Source organism: Mugil cephalus, chromosome 6, assembly GCF_022458985.1.
Source record: "Mugil cephalus isolate CIBA_MC_2020 chromosome 6, CIBA_Mcephalus_1.1, whole genome shotgun sequence".
Taxonomy (NCBI): Eukaryota; Metazoa; Chordata; class Actinopteri; order Mugiliformes; family Mugilidae; genus Mugil; species Mugil cephalus.
In genome coordinates, this window is record NC_061775.1 from 2,402,238 (window position 1) to 2,421,787 (window position 19,550).

The 19,550-nt window shown below is 40.8% G+C and overlaps 1 protein-coding gene across 4 annotated transcripts in view; it reads right to left on the reverse strand.

Annotated features, from left to right (window-relative positions):
- pex5la (peroxisomal biogenesis factor 5-like a) overlaps positions 1 to 19,550 on the reverse strand; it is a 78,901-nt gene that overhangs the window by 6,082 nt on the left and 53,269 nt on the right. For 3 of the 4 annotated variants that reach the window (XM_047586127.1, XM_047586125.1, XM_047586123.1), the window contains 8 exons: positions 18,829 to 18,922; positions 18,544 to 18,573; positions 16,585 to 16,680; positions 8,387 to 8,503; positions 7,022 to 7,165; positions 5,360 to 5,430; positions 3,513 to 3,731; positions 2,167 to 2,332 (listed from right to left, as the gene is read on the reverse strand). In XM_047586127.1, coding sequence (XP_047442083.1) covers positions 2,167 to 2,332; positions 3,513 to 3,731; positions 5,360 to 5,430; positions 7,022 to 7,165; positions 8,387 to 8,503; positions 16,585 to 16,680; positions 18,544 to 18,573; positions 18,829 to 18,922 — 937 coding nt within the window. The remainder of the gene's footprint in view (positions 1 to 2,166; positions 2,333 to 3,512; positions 3,732 to 5,359; positions 5,431 to 7,021; positions 7,166 to 8,386; positions 8,504 to 16,584; positions 16,681 to 18,543; positions 18,574 to 18,828; positions 18,923 to 19,550) is intronic. The other variant, XM_047586126.1, reaches the window with a different exon arrangement.

Sequence of the window (19,550 nt, forward strand, 5' to 3'; positions counted from 1 at the left end):
TTAAAACTCATCTGTGCCATCGTTATTTAATTATATAAATCGTAAAAGGTTTCTACCTTTGACAGTCCTGAGCCAAGTGTCTTTGATGCTGTACTACAGTGAAAGCATGACAAGGCCGTGTTAGATCAGAAAGCTATAATTTTAAGTTTTCTGAAACCCAAATAACAAGGGCGTGTGTTGGAGCACTGCACGCAGCTCCCTCCTATAAAGTAGCCCAACAAGGGTAAAGAGAGCTGTGTTACATCACACAGGATGTCCTAGCTGTTGTTTCCCACCTGGAGCCAGACAAGCACATACAGAGGTCATGCTCTGCTATGGTATAGGGGTCCTTCATCTCTGGCTAAGCCCAGCAGCAGGATATAATTATCTCCCTTTGTGTTCAGAGCTATTTTTTCCAGCAGGGGAGCAGATATTACCAAGTCAAATGGGGGAGGTTGGATTTAACAGTGAGTAATATTCATGCCGGCCTGGGACAGAGCTGCGAGGACAGAGACTAATTTGCATGAAGGAGACTGAAGGAAAGTTTGTAGTTATATTTGTGTGCGCAGTCATTGTGTCTGCTGCATCGCTGTGAATTCCAGCACAGGGAAATGTTTATCTATTTCCAGCGCGTGTGCACTACATCTCTCTGTACTCTTGTGCTGGATCATGAGCGAGAGCATATGTGTGCCAGTCAAGAGTTCATGAGGCTGCTCGATGGTTCACATATTGCTGTGACAGCTTGTTGTGCCAACTCACTGCATCTGTTTGCGTGAGGTGGCTCCATCTCTCTTCATACTTGGCTTCATGTGTTTGCATGGAAACGTGGTATGTGGCAGAACAAGGCTTTTACAGTATGTGCACTTAATGGAAACAAATATGTGTAATGTGTTATGTCGTTTACTCTGTTATACATTGTGAACATTCATACTCCGTATTTATTTGGAAACAGTAGTTCATTTTGAGTAATGATTGATATTAAATTAAGGATATTTTAGCATAACATAAGAACCTTTTTTCTAAATTTAAAAATATTGACTAATTATTTTTCATTCAGAAATAAAACCACAACATATGAAGATAATTCTCATCAAATAATCACACTTTAAAATGTTTACTGTGTGTGTCTACACACGCCTTTCTATACCACATAATGACCTATCAACAGCTTTGCCATGCAAACAAAAAGCACAGCTGGATTCCTGCAGGGTGAAGGCAAACAGAGGCAATCATGTCAAATGTTTCATCTCTGGTTATGTGAATGAGCCATAAATAGTATTTGATAAAAGGCACATCACTGGCATTATGCAGTGTCAGCTGGAGTCAGCCAGCTGTCAGACACTCTGCAAGGAAACCAGCAGACCCCATGTGTTTTATCAGCTGCAGTTTACCCAAAACATGGCTGGTGGCAGAGTTTTCATACAGGCTTCAGGGTGGAATAACGTTGTGTTGTCAGTGACCGTGTAAGTCCTCCCAAGTATTTTAAACATTCAAACCAATTTTAAACCAACAACTTCAAACCTGAAATGGTAAGCAAATGAATGCAAGTTAGTTTTTTTTTTTTTTTTTTTTTTTTTACAGATTAACAATTTTAGGACTCTGTCCTGGAGGCAGCTAGGGCCTGGGGGTGACTTTATATTTTCAGTTTATTCATCATTTCTCCACTTCTTTCGGTCTCAAGAATGCCTTGAGTGAATTTTTCCATATTTGGCACAAACGTCACTTTTTTTGTCCACTCAAAGATTGCTGAGAGCTTTGTGGTCAAAGGTCACTGACCTTCATAATGTGTTTTTGACCATCACTCAAGAATTCATACTCAAAACTTAAAAACTTCACACAGAGGTCTAATAGAATGAAAAAAATGAAGCTACTTAATCAGAATTGCTCTCAGGAATAGGTTAGATAATATTTAGTTAGATACAAACATGATAACAGTAGTTATCATGTTTGTAGTTTTACATTTTTTTTGACTTTCATATTCATCATGCTAATGTTTTAATTTGCACCCTGACCACCTGCTCTCCATTATTTCCATGCACCGAGACTTGATCAGCCAGTGACCATAGTATTGAGTTTTTCCACCTCAGCCAAGTATTTGTATAACCACGGCCTCACTCTGTCTAATCTGCATGCTTCCGTGTACCCTTATGTGTGTATGTGAGTGAGTGTGAATGTGTGGGGTTGTACCTCTGGCCGCACTGACAGGGCCGTATTGAAGGCCTCCACGGCTTTGTTGAACTCTCCACTGAGGTTGTAAAGCACCCCGAGGCCTGTCTGCAAATCTGGGTCGACGCTGTCTGAGTTGTGCTGAACTGCTTCCAGGAAAAGCTCCTTGACCTCCGGTAGCAGAGAGCTGTGGGCACACACACACACGCACACACACAGATGAGGATTAGTGTGACTTACGGCTGCTGAGTGGGCACTCTTAAAATTGCAGAGCTATGATGTGCACTGTACTACATGTCAACTTTATTCTGAGCGTATGAAAACACGAGGCGAGATTGACAGGAGGGCGACGCAGTGAGGGAGGGAAGAGGGGGAATAAGAGCGAGGGGAAAATGCAGAGGGTATGTAAATCATGTACATCCTCTGTGAAGTTGTAGTTTAATATTTAATACAGTGGCTCATAATTATTATCACTGTGAAAGCTATCTTTTTCATTCATTTCATATTTCACTTTCAACCTCAGACGGTTTAAAAAACAAAAACTGTATCTGCCTTCATATGGCTTCCTTATTTGTCGCCAGACCTTCAGTTTGAAAATTAAAACATAAATAACGCAAATTACTCAGACATGTACATCTGCCTCAGTGGACATTTGATCTTTAGCTTTTGGTCAAAGTTTATGTCATGTGTTATTTTCACTTATTCAGGCATGACAAAGGGCAAAATTAGGGAGAAATGTAGCGAGGAGGGTTCAGTGAGACTAAAGGGACAGGGACGGAGTGTGTAGCAGGAATGAAAATCACGATATTGCATGGACTTCAGGGAGACGACAGTAATTGGGTTGTACTTGTATCTCTTCACACCGACTAGACGATTAATGATTTGATGAAGTGCAGCTTTACCTTGGGAGCACAATTAAGCCTTTTAAATCCAATACACCTAACAACCTGATTCATCAGGCTTAAAATAACACAGACAGTCTGTCTTATGCAGCAGTATGAGTGGTTTGACGCGGCTGATACTCGTAGCTCCATGCCTCCCGTCTCGCCGGTGAATTTACACCAAAAACCTGCTGTGCTTGTGAGACCTTGAAATCAGTTTGTGTCTGTCCGATAGAGTAATACCAGTTTGAGTAGAACAAATGAGACTCTGAAACTGCTAGTAAGATTTTTGTGAGTGGGCAACATGCAGCATATTATTTATCAGCTACTCACTTTCTCCGAGCTGCCAAAAAGGCTTGTGGTGTTTTGATATTAGTGGAAAACTCTTAATGGCTCCATCCTATTCATCAGACTGTTTATTCAGTCCTCCGCATCCACACTGGAGACCTTTTTGTTGTACAATAATTATACAGTTAAAAATGTTACCTTTCGGGTCTGCCTGTGTTAGGAGCCTGAGACATCCGGCGCTGGGAGTTTGGGGATCCCATTAGGTGGCTCTTGCTCTTAAGCAGGTTCTTGTACTTGGGGTTGTGTCTCATCCACCGCAGCAAAGCCTCACAGGCATCATGGCGCATACCAGTGTTGGTCAGGCTCACTGCCAGAGCCATGAGGGCCGGGAGGTTGTTTGGGTGGAGCTCCAAACACCTGGATGGCAAAAGTGTTCAGGCAAGGGAGAGGAAAGACGGTGTAAGGTGTGCACTTCAAAGAGAAATCTAGATGTGACAGGCATTAATTGGGACAAGTCAAAGAAGAGAGTAACATCAGGTAGAGGCTAATGACTTGTGGGTCAGGATGGATGAGCTGCTCCTCTCCTGCTCTGCTTTTGCTGCAGAGGACAAGGTTTGCATGCTGCCCATCAGCAGGGCTGGATGATTTGAATAAGTTTTGCATTTAGGCAAAGAACTGCTCTCCTGAGTTGGAAAGCATGTTTGCAACGATTGCTGAGGTTATGTCACCGGTTATATCACACTGAGGATTACCAGTGAGATCTACGCTGGCCTTTGTAATTAAAAAGGGGAGAAGAACAGAAGAGTGTTGGCAAAACAACTTGGATTAGTCAAGAGACTGGGGCACAGGCCAAAACAAGATTTAGCTTTTCTCCAGATAATTTTCACGACAGATTTGCTACATACTATGCACCAACTTCTTTAAAACCATCATAATCCAAGACAAATTATTTCACTCCCCTGTTGATGTTTCATAAACTTAGGTTCAGGCCACCCAGATTAATTCCACATTAAATGTTAAGTTATAGTCCTTGTGATTTAGCCTCTGCTTTGCAATATAACTCAACAGGCTATCCATTAATTAACATAAATTAAAGATAACTAATCTCTTAAATTACTCACAGCACGTCATTAAGTGTATGTACAGAAACAGCTCACTTTTATTGTATTGTCTATTGTCACTATTATCTGTAGTGTTCTGTCAGAATCTGTGTGGCAGTCTTGGATAAAGCGATTTAAAACAGAATACATCAGCATCATAACATGATGCTTGCCACCTGAAGTTATGCCAGTGTAGCTACAACAAGACTAATGCCAACCAAACATCTAATCTCACTTCATACCAAAATACTCTCCTCACAGATGGAGTGATTACATAATAAACAAAGTAAAATATACCCAGCGCAAACTACCTGAGATACGAATGCTATTAAGAAATACGCTGCCCCTTTTGGATTAGAAGATACAGAGGCTTACAGGAGCTGGAGATAAAGTTCCTTGCAATCCATTAATTAAGAACAAAATATTTCTTTCTTTAATTATTTAATTGAATGAACCATTTATAAAGCACTTCTCTTGAATGGCTTCCTCTTGTGTTTTGACTTGTCAGTGTTCACACTCTCCCAGATAGGTGCAATTTCTGGCTTTGGGGTGGTTATGAATGAAAGTGGGCCACCTCCCATTGAGGACTCTGTTCATAAACTGGCTCTGTGCAATCACTATCCATGTGGGGAGTCTCTATTTTAAGAATAAAAATCACGGAACCTGTCCATCCAACCCCAGCTTTAAGAGCTTTGATAACAGTGAAGGAAAGTGCTTCTGTTGTTCGTCTTTTGTCTTGCTGTATATGCTGCCATCAGAAAGTTCACTGAAACCTCTCAGGCACATTTCATGCACTGGGCCTCGTCTTTTAACATGACATTTCAGCAGTGTCCCACTTGTGCAAGCATATGGTATCTCTGAGCGCTAACAGCTGGCAATTCTGCCACGTCTGCAATGATTTTTTGGATTTTTAAATGGGATTTGGCTGCAGTGGTTTCTCATTACCTCTGGAGGGAGACAATTGCTGCCTGCTCATTCTCATTTTCAGCCTGGGTGGTCCCCAACACTTGCCAAGCCTGCAGGGAGACACAATCCAGGTAACAGTGAATAGCAGGGTGGAAACTTGGACTCCATAACCCGTACTCTCAAGGGACTGAAACACAGTAGAAACTACAAATTAGATTCAGCACAGAGCAGCTGATGACAGTGTTCCAGGCAGACTGAGACAATGCATGTTAACATTCAAGTGTTTAGTTTGGAGCAGAGATACTGTAACTTATAAAAAGTTAAAAATACAGATAAAATCTCTTAACTGTGATAATTTGTTTGTGCCAAGATTTGTTTAGTCAGCCAGCATCAAATGAATCACACACGAACTTCATAATGGATTCATTTGTCTGCCATTTTATAGACAAAATAATGACCTGGGAGAATGATTAACGACCTTTCATCGCAGCTTGATATTTAGGAGAAGAGCTCAAGTACGCTAAAGGCATCCAATCATAAAGACTACTTTAATTATCAGTAACTGTCTCAGTTAAATTATGAATTGCTTGAAATGTGACACAAGGAATTGCTGATGTGTTTGTGTTGGTCAAATAATAGATTAATTAATTATCGACCACTAATACACCAAGACTGTAAAGCGTCTTGAGACAATTTGGATTGTTATGGACACTATAAAAATAAAATTGAATTGAATTAATGGATATAGTTGGGCTTTAGCCCAGTAAACTTTGAATGAGACTGTGTGAGTTCAGATCTGCATTGCATGCACCATGGAAAAGTCAATAAAAAGTACCCTCAATCAAGTCAGAAGGCCAGATAATGATATAGCTAACCTAAAATCCAAAACATGAAATTATGCGCTTACTTCACTGTATTATGCGTCTGTAAGGGCACATTTAATAACCTGTTCTAAAGCTAATCTCTGTAGATGCTTTTTTTTGTCTGACTCTTACGATGGGCGAAATTATTTTTGAATGATTCAATGGTCTGTACAGTGGGGCAATAAGCCACTAAGCACCCTAGAAGGAATTTTGGAATCATATTAGTTCCATTCACCGCGGGATAATCCTCTACGCGGAATAACTGGCACATTTCTGTATATTCCAGACGATTCTGAGAGCACTTTGTGTGAAGGGTTTGCTCTTTCAGCTGCAAAGAGGTCATTCCATTTGAAATAAGGAAAATACAAAAAGGTGGAAAAAAACCCCTCAAAATTAGGCATTACTCAGCTCACTGGGCAGACGAAAATTCTCATCCAGAGCAAGTTGAGAATTTTTGCTACAATAAACAACTCTTTTCACAAGGGGGAAAAAATCCTTGTTCTCCACAGGCAATCAGCGTGAAGCCTGTGAGCGCTGCCTACTGAATCTGCTTCACGCAGCTGTGGTCAGTGAGGCATTCTTCCTCTGCAGCTTCTCACAAGGTGAGCTGGAGTAACTAGGGTTGAATTTAGCCTTAGGATGACACTGAGAAACCATCATACCCAGGGAAGTTGACCAGTGCAACACAGCAGTTTTATTGGCCATCTGTTCTGTCAAGGTACCTACTTCACTTTATAAAATAAAGCTCAACAGTTGGCTTGACTGGTTAGACAAGGAAAATACACAATGCATATGTGTGTGTGTTATGTGTTTACAAGTGTGAACTAAATGAATTCACCTCTGAATCATGGGGGTCCTGCAAGACAGCTGCTTCGAGCAAAAGCACAGCATTTGGCAAGTCTCCCTCTCGAGATTTCTTTAGTCCTTCTTCAAACGCATTAGGCAAGTCCTTATAAGGATTATCTGTGTGGAAGTAGTAACCCTGTCAGCAAAAAAAACAAACAAAAAAAACAAAAACAAAACAAAAATGGAGACAATGGCAATGTCAGTTTTTCTCTTCCATATTCATATGCAAACCAGGGCAACTGTCCTGGGCCAGCTGTATATTTAAGCAAATCTCCAGCAGCAGGAATCGATCTATTCCGCCTCACATCAAACCTGGACGGAGCTCCCTGGGGTTTGTCTGTTCTCTTTAAATGTTAAACTTTGCATTTTCAAACTGTAATTACCCTGGTGTGCCGCATGCTTTTGAGCACGATGACTTTGAAATAGCTTTTTCTTTAAGGACTAGCTCTGCGCTGGGATCAATGAGAAAGCCCAGAAGTCTGATCTTATATGATTTCCATGGGTAGGAAGGTCAGCAGATGGGCAAGGTTCTATGCTCAGCCATGCATATGCTCATCTTCTCAACTATCGTGCTACACAGGATAATACGTAGGCATCATTTGGTAGTATTCATTTGGCGACAAAAACCTACTGTAAATATGATAATTCAATACATTTAAAGTAGAACGTAACCAATTTTGTGGATTTTTGTAAGAGGTCATCAGCTGTAACTCAAAACCATAAGTGGATTTTATTTTCACAATTTTCTAAATTTGTTTTGCACAGCAATAGATGCGAGAATCAATACCACCCTCATCTCTGTGCATAGTAGAGCCTTGAAATGATTAATTAAGCATGAACACCACTAAATCTCACAGTACCACACTTGTTTAATCCAAACACAAATGTAAAAGTAAAGGTTGTGGATTTACAAGAGGTGAAGGAGCTAAACTGATCTTTGTAGACCATGAGTTGACAAAGACTCCAGTAATTTGTATTAATTATTTATTCAGATCTATGACACTTACTCACTGGTGTGGGTCCCTTTGGTCAAAGCCATACTATGCACAGTTGCCTTGTATGTTGACAAATAAATACTTGTCATCACAATTGTCTTCAACATGAAACGTACTCTTAGCATGATGACTTATGAACTGTAAAGTGGTAGTGATTTTAGACACCTCTGTGTGTTTATTGACGAAACAACTAAATAAAACTTGTTAATTAGTGAGCTTCACAGGAGCTTTTGTACAAGTCAAATGCATGTTGGGTAAATCATTATACAGTATGTGGCATGGCATGCATTTCATTGCTGTATTTTTCTACAACAGTATGATGTGGGACGAATTTCTATGTGGAATATTTTAATGGTAGTGACCTTCTCATGTGGAGAGACCGAGGACGGGATCTGAGCTTGTTCGTTTTCTGTCAGCCAGTTTCGTCGAGCCAGCTCCTCCCACTCCGCCTGCATCTTATCCCAGAATTCGGTATCCGACTGCAGACATCAGAGAGAGGGGGCACAGTGCAGGAAAGGAGGATGAAGGAAGGAAGGAGTGATTCATGCATAGCAGAACAACAGCTTTCGTAATTTCCTGTTACCCTCCTGTTGAAAATGTCAGGTGTACTGGCTGACTGTAACATATGGATTCCACACAGTTAATGACTTGTCACCCTGCAAATGAGAGAGCAGTTTAAAGGAACACTTCATGTTTCTAGGGCATCTATGGCTCAGCAGGTAGAGCGGGTTGTTCATGATCCAGACAGATGAGTACTAATAGGTAGAAAAGCACTGTATAAAAACAACACCATTCACCACTTCAGACTGACTGACACTTAAAATAGTACAAAGCAGTGATGATACTTTCTTATATCCAACAATAATGTTTTGATGCACATGTCTTGTTTTTATCGTGACTTTGGTATTTGTGTCTAGAATTGTTTGGTGGCATTTCAGTTTGCTGACCAAGACTTGAAGGTTATCTTGGGTAGCCTATCAATTTAATATGCCAATTGCGCTCGCCCTACCAGATATGCTCGCTGCCAGATATGCTAGTATCCGGTGCTTCGGAATGACGTCATTTCCGGTCAAATACATGTTCGTGAAAATTCGACCATGTTCGTTTTTATTCGGCTAGCAGCTTGCGAGATCAGCTTGCAGTTAGACAACACAACTTATTTTTCACAATATATCTCTCTGTCCCATTCATTGTGCACAGAGGATCTTAGGCCAGGGTCTCTAATACACAGCTATATGACATGTTAGCCAGCTTCTTTTTTTGTTCCTGTACAGACAGCAACAGTTCCAGCACATTGTCACTTTAGATTAATAAAAGTCTGTAACTGTTATTCATGTAAACTTTGTATGCACTTATTCGGCCCGGTTTCTTTTTCACCAGGCTGAATCCATGATTCTTGGCTGTCTTCCTGTCAGAGGCTGAGGAAACCGGAGAGAATAATGCCAAACAGAGCAGAACAGCCTCCTGTGACTTACTGAGTCCTGTATAGCCAGAAACTCATCAGTTCAGCACTATATACAGTATATGTGTGTAGTGACACCGTAGGGGGAACCAGGATCAGAGAGCTCTACTGTAAAGATGCGTACTGGGTCACATATCCACATGAGAGGACTCTTTTGATTGACATTGGGGTCGTAGTATGGCCTCTGATTGTGAGAGATGGCCAGTAATTGCAGACTGCTGGGTCTCAGACAAATTGCTTAAAGGTGAGACTCCACTGTTGGATCCACACGGAACTGTACTACCAGAAAAAGACCGTGGCGAGGAAAGAAGCTTTGATTTGGAGTTACTTTATAAATGTACAAATGGAGATTTTTTTTTAGTCGGGGATCGTGATCATTTGATTTGTATCTATGGACTTTCCAGTAAAACAGAGGACTTCCATCCAGGAAAGTGAAGTTTGACTGTGGGATTTGTGTCAAAGGTTTAAATAATCAAAACACATGGTTAGGTTTTAGGAAAGGACATAAGCCTACTTTGTGTAAAAACACTAGGCTTCAAATACAAGGTGCAGGCACAAGGTTTACTGCTGTACTTGAAATACAGTATTTTCATCGACTCTGGCTGCCTTTAGAACTTTATATTAATATGTTGAGTTAGACCATAGACTGTATATAAATGTGGCTTAGAGGCACTTGCAGCGGTGAATAAAATGAGAAAACTCTAAATGTTATGTTCTTATTTATTTTTGTTTGTGATGGTTGGTGTGAAAAAACCGTCACAATGTTTCCTGTGTTACAATGTGGCTATAGGACAAAATCACTGCATGGCCTATACTGTTTGTTTGCAGCTGTCTGCAGTCTTCATTACCCTTCTCATGTGAATGGTTCTCAATCTACTGCCATTATGGTCATTTACATAATGTAGCTTTAATGTGTTTCATTATTTCTCACTGTGCAGCCTGTATTTATACTCTGACCTAGTTCATTGTCTCGTTATTTGCATCTCATAGATCGTCAGATGTTTGCACTATTAAACCACGTTTATTGTGTACTTGTTCACCCCCTCATTGCACCACGTAGTGACAACAAATTGATTTCAGTAATAAAACTGAGTTAACATATAGGTGGGTTTTTAATTTAGAAGAAATTCATATTTCTTTATAATGCTCTGAAGGATGCTTTTAAACATTGGCAGTGGCAGTTTAATTATGAGGAACAAGGGAAAGATGCAGTGTGGTAATTTACATCCTTTGTACAATGGCAGTGAACCCAAAGCTGTGACTCCAATTTTCACAGCTTTGATGAAGTGTTACGTGAAGGAGACAGAGAGCTTCCTGCCACCAAACATGTCATCGCCGCTTGGAAATGAACTGGGGGCTGGAGGCAGGGAGAGGAATCATTAGTTCTTTCATGAATACATTATCAACAACACCTACAGAGTGTGCACATGCCCATGGATGTTGTGTCACCCACTTTTGGAAAATAAATATTTATATTGTGCTTCTAGATTCCAATTAGTGCTTCTTAGTCCGTTCGAGTTATCATATATATGTGTGTGTGTGTGTGTGTGTGTGTGTGTGTGTGTGTGTGTGTGTGTGTGTGTGTGTGTGTCTGTGCAGTGAAAATAAATGTGCTCTGCCAGGAAGGTACATTGTAGAATCTGACAAGTCATGCCAAGTCAGCAGAGACAACGATGCAGGTAAAAAACAGGAAGGTACAGTATATTTCCTTTAGATGTTATTTTGCAGTTAGCGTAAAAAGTGCTTTCAGTTGGAAAACTAAAGACGATGTATGTTGATCAGTATATATTCCCCACTATCCCCCAAATTGAAGGACTATCTCTTATGCATTTTCAACAGCAAACAGAGGACCAAGTCAATGTATATGCACATAAGCCATACTGTATTTAAACTGCAACATGCAATTATTGAATGTTTGCTTGGATATGGATTATGCACAAATGGAGAACTCGACTATGCCTCGATTAAGACGTATTTGTCAGTCACATGCTTTCCTGTTACAAAAATGTATAGATCCTTTTCTACATGAATACGTTCAAAAGGATTGTAAGACTTCAGGCATTGATGCTTTTGGCAACCATGAAACAGGCTATTTCAGGCAAGAGGTTCATTTTTCATGATCCGCTTACTCAATAATTGAATGCTGAAATGAACATTACTAATATTCCATAAATGAATGCTGCTCCACCTTGTTCAATTGGTAGATGGGAAGGGATATTTGAATTTGCAATAATTATTGCTCTGTCAAGATTGCAAATTACTGAAGTGCCTTTTTAGGAGCAAGAGAAACCCTGGATGACCAGTGAGGTACGTGCAAAGCTGAAAGCACGGAATGCTGCTTTCAAGGCTATTGACATGGTGGCACTGAAAGTGGCAAGAACCAACCTGCACCAGGCTATAAAACTCGCAAAGCACACTCCAGACTTTTTCATTGACTCCACCAACACCAGACAAATGCAGCATCCAAGCCATCATGGACTTCTCCCTGACCACAAGTTCCCTTAAGGGCTGCGTCGTAAGTCAGATGCTGTTTACACTGATGACCCACGACTGCTGCTCTAGGTTCACTACTAACCACATCAGGAAGTTTGCAGATGACACAACAGTAGTGGGCCTAATAAATAACAACAATGAGCAGGCTTGCAGAGAGGAGGTGAAACATCTGGTGGACTGGTGTCATTGTGGACTTTAGGAGGTGCCAGCCCAGCCACACTCCTCTCACCATCAAGGACGCAGCAGTGGAGAACGTCAGTAGCACCAGGTTCCTGGGGGTGCAGATAACGGACTCTTTGAGCTTGTCCAAACATACTGGACCCCTTCTAAAGAAAGCACAGCAGTGTAGGTCCTTTCTGTGCCGAATGAGGAGAGTTCAACTACCTGCTCCATTCTCACCAGCTTGTACAGAGGGACTATAGAGAGTAGCTGACTAGCTGTATCTCTGTCTGGTCAGGGGCCTGTAGCGCCTCTGACTGGAAGTCCCTTTAGAGGGTGGTGAGGAGAGCGGAGAAAATCATTGGGACTTCACTTCCTCCCATCCAGGACATTGCAAAGACACGCTGTCTGACAAGGGCTCAAAACATCACCACAGACCCCTCCCACCTCCACCATGGACTGTTCTCGCTGCTGGCCCCTGGAAGGAGGTTCCGCAGCCCACAGAGCAAAACCCTCAGGTTCAAAAACAGTTTCTTCCCACAGGCAATAAGACTCCTCAACTCATTATAACATTTCCTTCCGCTTTATCCACACAGCACTGGTCCACTTCCACCTCTGTGCTGTTGCAATAATTTTTTCCCCTGTAAATAGTACTGTGCGATATATTTATCCTTTATCCCATATTTATCTATTTTTTATACAGTGACTTTAAATTTAGATTTGTATGCCTCTATATACTGTTTCTATTTAGTATTCCTGCTGTGCTCTGAGCCACTGTACCGAAATTTCATTCTGATAGAAATCAAAATGACAAATTTAGACTAAAAAGTTGAAGACTATAAAAAATAAAACACTTTCTTGCTGATGAATAATGTTAGCTTTTTACTCAATAAGGCATAGATCCAAGGACTTAAATTACCCTTAAAAAATGACTGTATTTGTAAGTTTTGGCTGCCCTGTCTCTGTGTGGGTTCTCTCCTACAGTTCCTCCCACCGTCCAAGGACATGTTTGTTAGGCTAAGGGGTGACTCTAAATTGGCCGTGAGTGTGAGTGCGAGTGTGAATGGTTGTCTGTCTGTTTGTGTTAGCCCTGTGATAGACTGGTGACCTGTCCAGGGTGTACCCCGCCTGTCGCCCGATGACAGCTGGGATAGACTCCAACACCCCCGCCACCCTCTAGAGGACAAGTGGTTATAGAAGATGAGAATGGGAATGATTTTGGACTGTATAACTACAGGAAAGCTAATATTTGAATCATCCGAAGCATCACGCTGAAGAGTAGAACTGATCTGTAGGTGTGAATGCTGTCAAGGGTGCTCTAACATTATCTGTTTCTGTCTGGAGGAAGCAAGTACACGAATAGGGGCCATTTATCCACTTTGCCTCGGGGACTTGCATTATAAAAAGTCTCATTATTTACCAGTGACACAGCAGCCTCTAACAAAAGCTCTTCTCATCTCCAGACCAGGACTGGCCTGGCCTTTTAATGTTAATGAGCCACCCACTGCTGTTCTGTGTAGGCCAAGTCCTTGGTCAGCGATACAAAAATAGGAAGCTGGAGCCCCGATAATGTCACTCAGAGAAGAAGAAGAAAACACATTACAGTGGAAAAAGTGTGAGGAAAGGTTTTTGCTGACAATGTGATTCCCTCCTAATATAGACATCTTTGATAACAACACGTAAAGCTACTGTAGCCAGGATATTGCATTTTGTGACAAAAATGGTTATGAACTTTAAACTCATGACGACAGCATTAATCAAGGCTTAACACTGGGTGGTAACAAGTTACATGGTTTTGATGTTGCAATTATAAGGCAGCATTTCGTGTTTCCGCACGACTACACCGGTACTGCCTTCTTTTCTGTTTGCACCCATGATCAAATACATTTCCTCCTTTAGTTAAAAGAACTTAAATTGAATTTACACACGTATGGTTGTTGGAAACTTTGCAGACCCTCTTGACAGAGTTAAGTGATCAGCTTGTGAGCACGGTGATAGAAGTTGTTGAGGAAGGTTAAGGCATTGCTCGTTTGCTTTTCAAACCTGCATTTTCCCAATGAAGACTATGGATTTAAACCACTGACTTTTTGATCGCAAGGTTGCTTCGCAAGGCTTATACTCAGTTTGTATTATTTGAGGCCGTCTCACGCCAATATCCTGCAAGGTAAAAGTGAACTTGTCGCCCTGCTGTCTTAATCCGACACGAGGCCACACAGTCACAATCATCTCATCTTTATCACCACAGTGGGAGCCCTTTCTCATGCCCCTCAGCCAAAACATTGTTCCCCAAAGTCACAGTTTAGTCTTCAGCTTTTCCAGTGGTTCTCTCTTTAATAAAGGTATTACACTGTCATCAGCTCAGAGTAATTGACAATATCCTCATTTGACATGGTGGCTCCCTCACCTATCTTAAATATCTCTTTATCAGTTCCATTCATAATGAATTTAAAGCTTCACTCCCTGTCTTGGAACACTGCCATTTCATTCTCCATTTCAATGGTTTTTCTTTTATGTGCAAAAGTATAAAAAGCACATTTTCTCATCAGTGCCAGTTTTGTAAAATCGATCTTATTTACGAGACTAATTTCTTGACTCTGTGGGTCCTAATTTTCTTACATTTGGCTGCTTCTTCTAATGGAATGAATTGGAAGAAAGGCTGTGTGCTGATTTAATGTTCTCTCTGCCATCTGTGCTGACTCTACCCCTTTGTCGTTGTAAGTATGAAAGTGCATGCATATGCACAGCTACTTAAATGGAAATTATGTGATTGAGGGCTTTGACATTGGCTGGATGACCACTTGCATGACAGTTTTGCTACAGCGGAGGCCAGCACTCAGGCTGCTCGATCAAGGCTGCGAGGTACTGTTACCAATCGATGCTCCGCGCTCAGACTCTTGTCTAGGACCATCTCAAAATCTTACCTGCCTTCCAGATCATGTATGTGCTCAAATTGTGCAACTATTTGCATATATGCTGCTTATGGTTTACACGAGATGTGAGCTCCTTGCTAGGTTTGGGATGGGATCCTTAGGAGGGCCCTTTTATAGAAGCTGCTGCTCTCCTTGGTTTCTGAATGTCTTCCTGTCCCTGCTCTATTATTTATTACACATAGCTTGGAGTGCAGCAGTCTACTGTAACCCTCTGTTAAGTTGAAGTAGTGCAGGGTTGACTCCCATTTTTGGGAAGCAAGATGCCTACTGAAAGGTAGAGTGGATTTATTTATTAAAACAAAACTTTTTTTTTGGATAGGTCTGTTATATCATACAGTAGAGAACTCTGCTTGGTATCCAGGTGACTGGTATGTGATGTAACCTTTTAAAAAATATCACACGACCTTATTGGAGAGAAATGTTCAGATGGAGAATCTCATTTCATTCTGTCCATGTCATCACTGAATCAAACAGAAAGATAATGTAAAATTAGTTTGAAGACTGAAAGCACTTTGTACAAGTCCCTTCTGTCTCAAGTCTCAAGTTTTCAAGCTATTTTCCTTGGGTCACTATGACGGACCCTACTGCACCCCTGAAAGTTGTGCACATTTCATGGCTCAACACATTCAGTGTGTCGATGCATCGGTCTATGATGAATTAAGCCAACTCTAATTACTGTAACATTCACTGTCTCTTGTGATATCTGATATGTCTGGCAACAAAATGACTGACCTATTTACCTTCCTATTGTTAGCTAGCTTAGAGTCGTGAATATTTTTCTGGGTCATCCACCCCATGAACTTGGAGTGTGTTGATCTGGCATGCGCTATTAAATTGTCAGCAAGCATCGCAGAAGTGAATGCAAAGTAACAAGCACACAATAGTGATCATTTGACAAGAGATAAAAAGGGCTGAAGGAGTCAAAATGGTAATCAGTTGCCCAGGGCTTCAGGTAGATATTTAAATTGCTGGAGTGATTATGAGGAGGCATGGGCAATGATGAGGGAAATATGATATTGAAGAAAGTTTGCGAGGCTTAAAGTTCACAGAATCCCTACTTTATTGCTTCTCTTTATTGTAATATTTCTGCAATATCCGAGGGGATTTTTTCACACTTTCTCATGAAGTGAGAGCTGGAGTTGTATCAGTTTTGACTCAAAAGGCGGTTGTCACTAAATGTACTAATGTTAAATAAGGGCTACATCACCTTTATTAGCCTGCTAGTCATTTTTCCATAGAATGGGTCACCTTACAGATTTTTACAAGGGTTGCTCTTCTGGAGAGAGTTGATATGAGTCGCCTGAGGGAAGAGCCAGCTGAGAGTCTATGCAAATGATCTGGCTGATTTGCGTCCAAGCTCTTTCCTGTTCCAAAGGAGAGAGCTTACACAGCTTTATGCTGATTTGGACTATTGTCCTCTGTCTTTCCTGTTAAGACCAGTTACACATCAGCACTATAGATGCCTCTCTGCTGGCAGGTGACAGATGTGAGGTGCGCTAAGCAGCACTCTGCTTACCTCGACAGCAGCCTTGGCTCGCTCAAACTCCTCCTCCAGGGACTGATGTCTGGACAGGTGGGCGCTACCCCATCGCTGCTCTTTTGTTAGACGAGCCTGTCACACACACACACACACACACACGCGCACACAGATTTCATAATATAAACATAAATGCACAAACAAAATCTTTGAAATATACACCATCACTTGGCACATCACAGGCACTCACGCATCCGCATAACACATTACATCAAACGCAGCCAGAGGGAGAGACGGGCGGGGAGAGTGTGCAGGGTCAGCTATCTCTGCTTTCTCAGGGACGAGTAAGTATCTCTGCCACAACAAAGCCTCTGACATGCTTAGGAAGGCTAGAAGAATCGCTTCTGTCAGCACCCACCCCAACAGTCCCGCTGCTCATCAGAACATCATGCTACTTATCTAACCTCTTTCCATTTCACGCTCCACCCCAAGCCTGGCCCTCTCTGATGCACATGCAATATCAAACTCCTAAATATGATCACAGATTCTCATTAAGACACTTAGATATGGAGCCTTGCCTTCCTGCAAAAATGGAAATTGAAAGTAGTTTTGAGTCATCAGAGTGTGGTGTAGTGTTGTTGCTGTGATCCATACTATGCAAAAACATTTAGCTGCAAAAGGGTACATGATACTGATATTTCCATCTCCACAGACTGCTATATATACGTTCAAATACAGATTCATTTAAGTTAGTTAACGTCTCTGTTAATGAATGAAATAAACTGCCTCATCCAATCATCATAGATAGATTTTCATTTACAAGTGCATGCAGTGTTAAAAGAAAATCTGGCAACATGTGCAAGGCTTTTTGTATGAAGTGGGAAAAGATTGCAGTAGCTCCTTAAAAGAAAAATCCACCTGACTGCAAAGACTGCAAACACTATTTTCAAAACAAGTGTTAGTCATTTTGCCTTCTGGTCTTTCTGATTTTATCTATTTAGATTATTTCCCCCCAAGAAATCCGGCAGGATTTGGCATTTTGATTTCCAGTCCAGCTTTTGTTTAATGCCAGAAAATGTTTTAACGGACTGCAGGAAAAAAGTTGAAGTTAAAGTCAACCTTTGAAACCGAGGGAGCTTCTTTACAGACTTCTCATTTTCACTGAATTAGAATAAGAAGTACACAAGACTCAATAGATCAGAATGATTTTTTTGTTTTGTTTTGTTTTTTTTTAAATATTTTTTTATGTTATTATGGTGAGACCAAATTATATTTTATTCTTAATGTCAAGAATAAACTTCCATCCTCGGGTACTCAACAGTCTGTAAGATAATGGGCATTTCAGTCTTGAATTACACTACAAAAATAACATACAGGTGGATTTTTCTTTAAACACATTTCTGAGCCACGCATCTGTGTTAGTTGTGTATGTAAATTCATGCAAGACACTGCATGCATTTTGTGTGTTTTGTGTTTGATACCTTCCCAGCAGGAAACTCAAACCACTTTTTACAATAACTCTGTCAACACACTACTATGTAAGTCTTGAGTAAAACAAATTTAGTATTTGTTTGTCAATAACTTCTTTCCATTTCAGACATCTATCTTTAATCCCAAATCTATTATTTATCAGAGCGCTGAAAAGGTGATGTATGCTTAGCTGGCTTGGTGAGATCAACACTAATGGGCTGCGAGTAAGACTGCTGAATAATTCATCGGCTATTAATCTAATAATGGCTTCTGGAAACAAGACCCCTTATAGAGACCTACACAGAGACATCAACTAAGGAGGAAAGCACTTGACATTTGGACCTCGTAGCACCACAAAGGAACAATCTCAAGCCTGACAGTACATCTAAATTTCCACAAAGGCGTCTTTTGGCATTACTACGATCACCTCTTTTTGATCTTTAAAGTCAAATTTGCGTGATGCTGTTTTTCTGGTGCAAATGTATAAGTCTTTCAATGTTGTATGAAAGGATGCATAGGGAGGCTTACATGTCTTCCACTAATATACTGTCTGTTGAGCTGAAATGGAAGAATTGTAGGTGTTAGGACGGAATGATGGGTAAACAATCACACAACAGGATGTCTTTTTAGATACTTGAACATTACGACAACAACATCAACATGCAGTTGCTAAATAAAGTTAAATTCATCTTTTCATTACCATCAGTGGGATCAATACGTTGGAGTTGTGTCAAACCTCTCTTAAAAGATGTCCAACTGCACACCAAGCATACAGTAATGATGATTACTACTCCTGTCACACTGCGCACTTACTTGTGATGCGAGGGCTGACTCAGGCTCAACTTTATTATTTGTCTCCAAGGTGTTCTTATTTGAGGAGTCTAACTGGCTTTTACAGTCTATGGACCTATGGAAGTAGAAAAAGGTTGTTCTTAAGATATATCATACATGTAGTCCACAATAATGCTGCACTGTGCCAAACATTTCCAAGAACTTCTAATGACTTTTCATGTACAAAATATCTGCAGTGCAGGAAAGTAATATTGATATTGAGCAGCTGTCGATGCTTGGAAATTGCACTATGGCAAGTACAACAACAAATAGATTTTTTTTTTACTCTACCATAACTGATAACTGTATTATTTATTTATTTTGCCTGTTTGGGGATAGAACAGGCAGCTGACAAATAAAAGTCCAGTATTCACTGTGTTATTTTGCTTTTCACTAAGATACAGCTAAGCTGTGTGTGTGTGTGTGTGTGTGTGTGTGTGTGCGGTATGTCTGATCTGGGCAGGTTGAGCCCTGTAGGTCTTTAGTGTGTAGACATAAAACAGTGGCTTGCTGTGGCTGAAACTTATGCTAATGAGAGCGTTGAGAGAGAGAAAACAGCAAGGTTGTGGCCATGAAACACAAAACTATGACCTGAATTATGGGACAACATTAAAGTGAGGGAAAGACTGCAGATATTGTTCAAAACTGTGAACTATAACCACATGTATTGCACAACTAAAATCCAATAGTCCAATCCAATATGG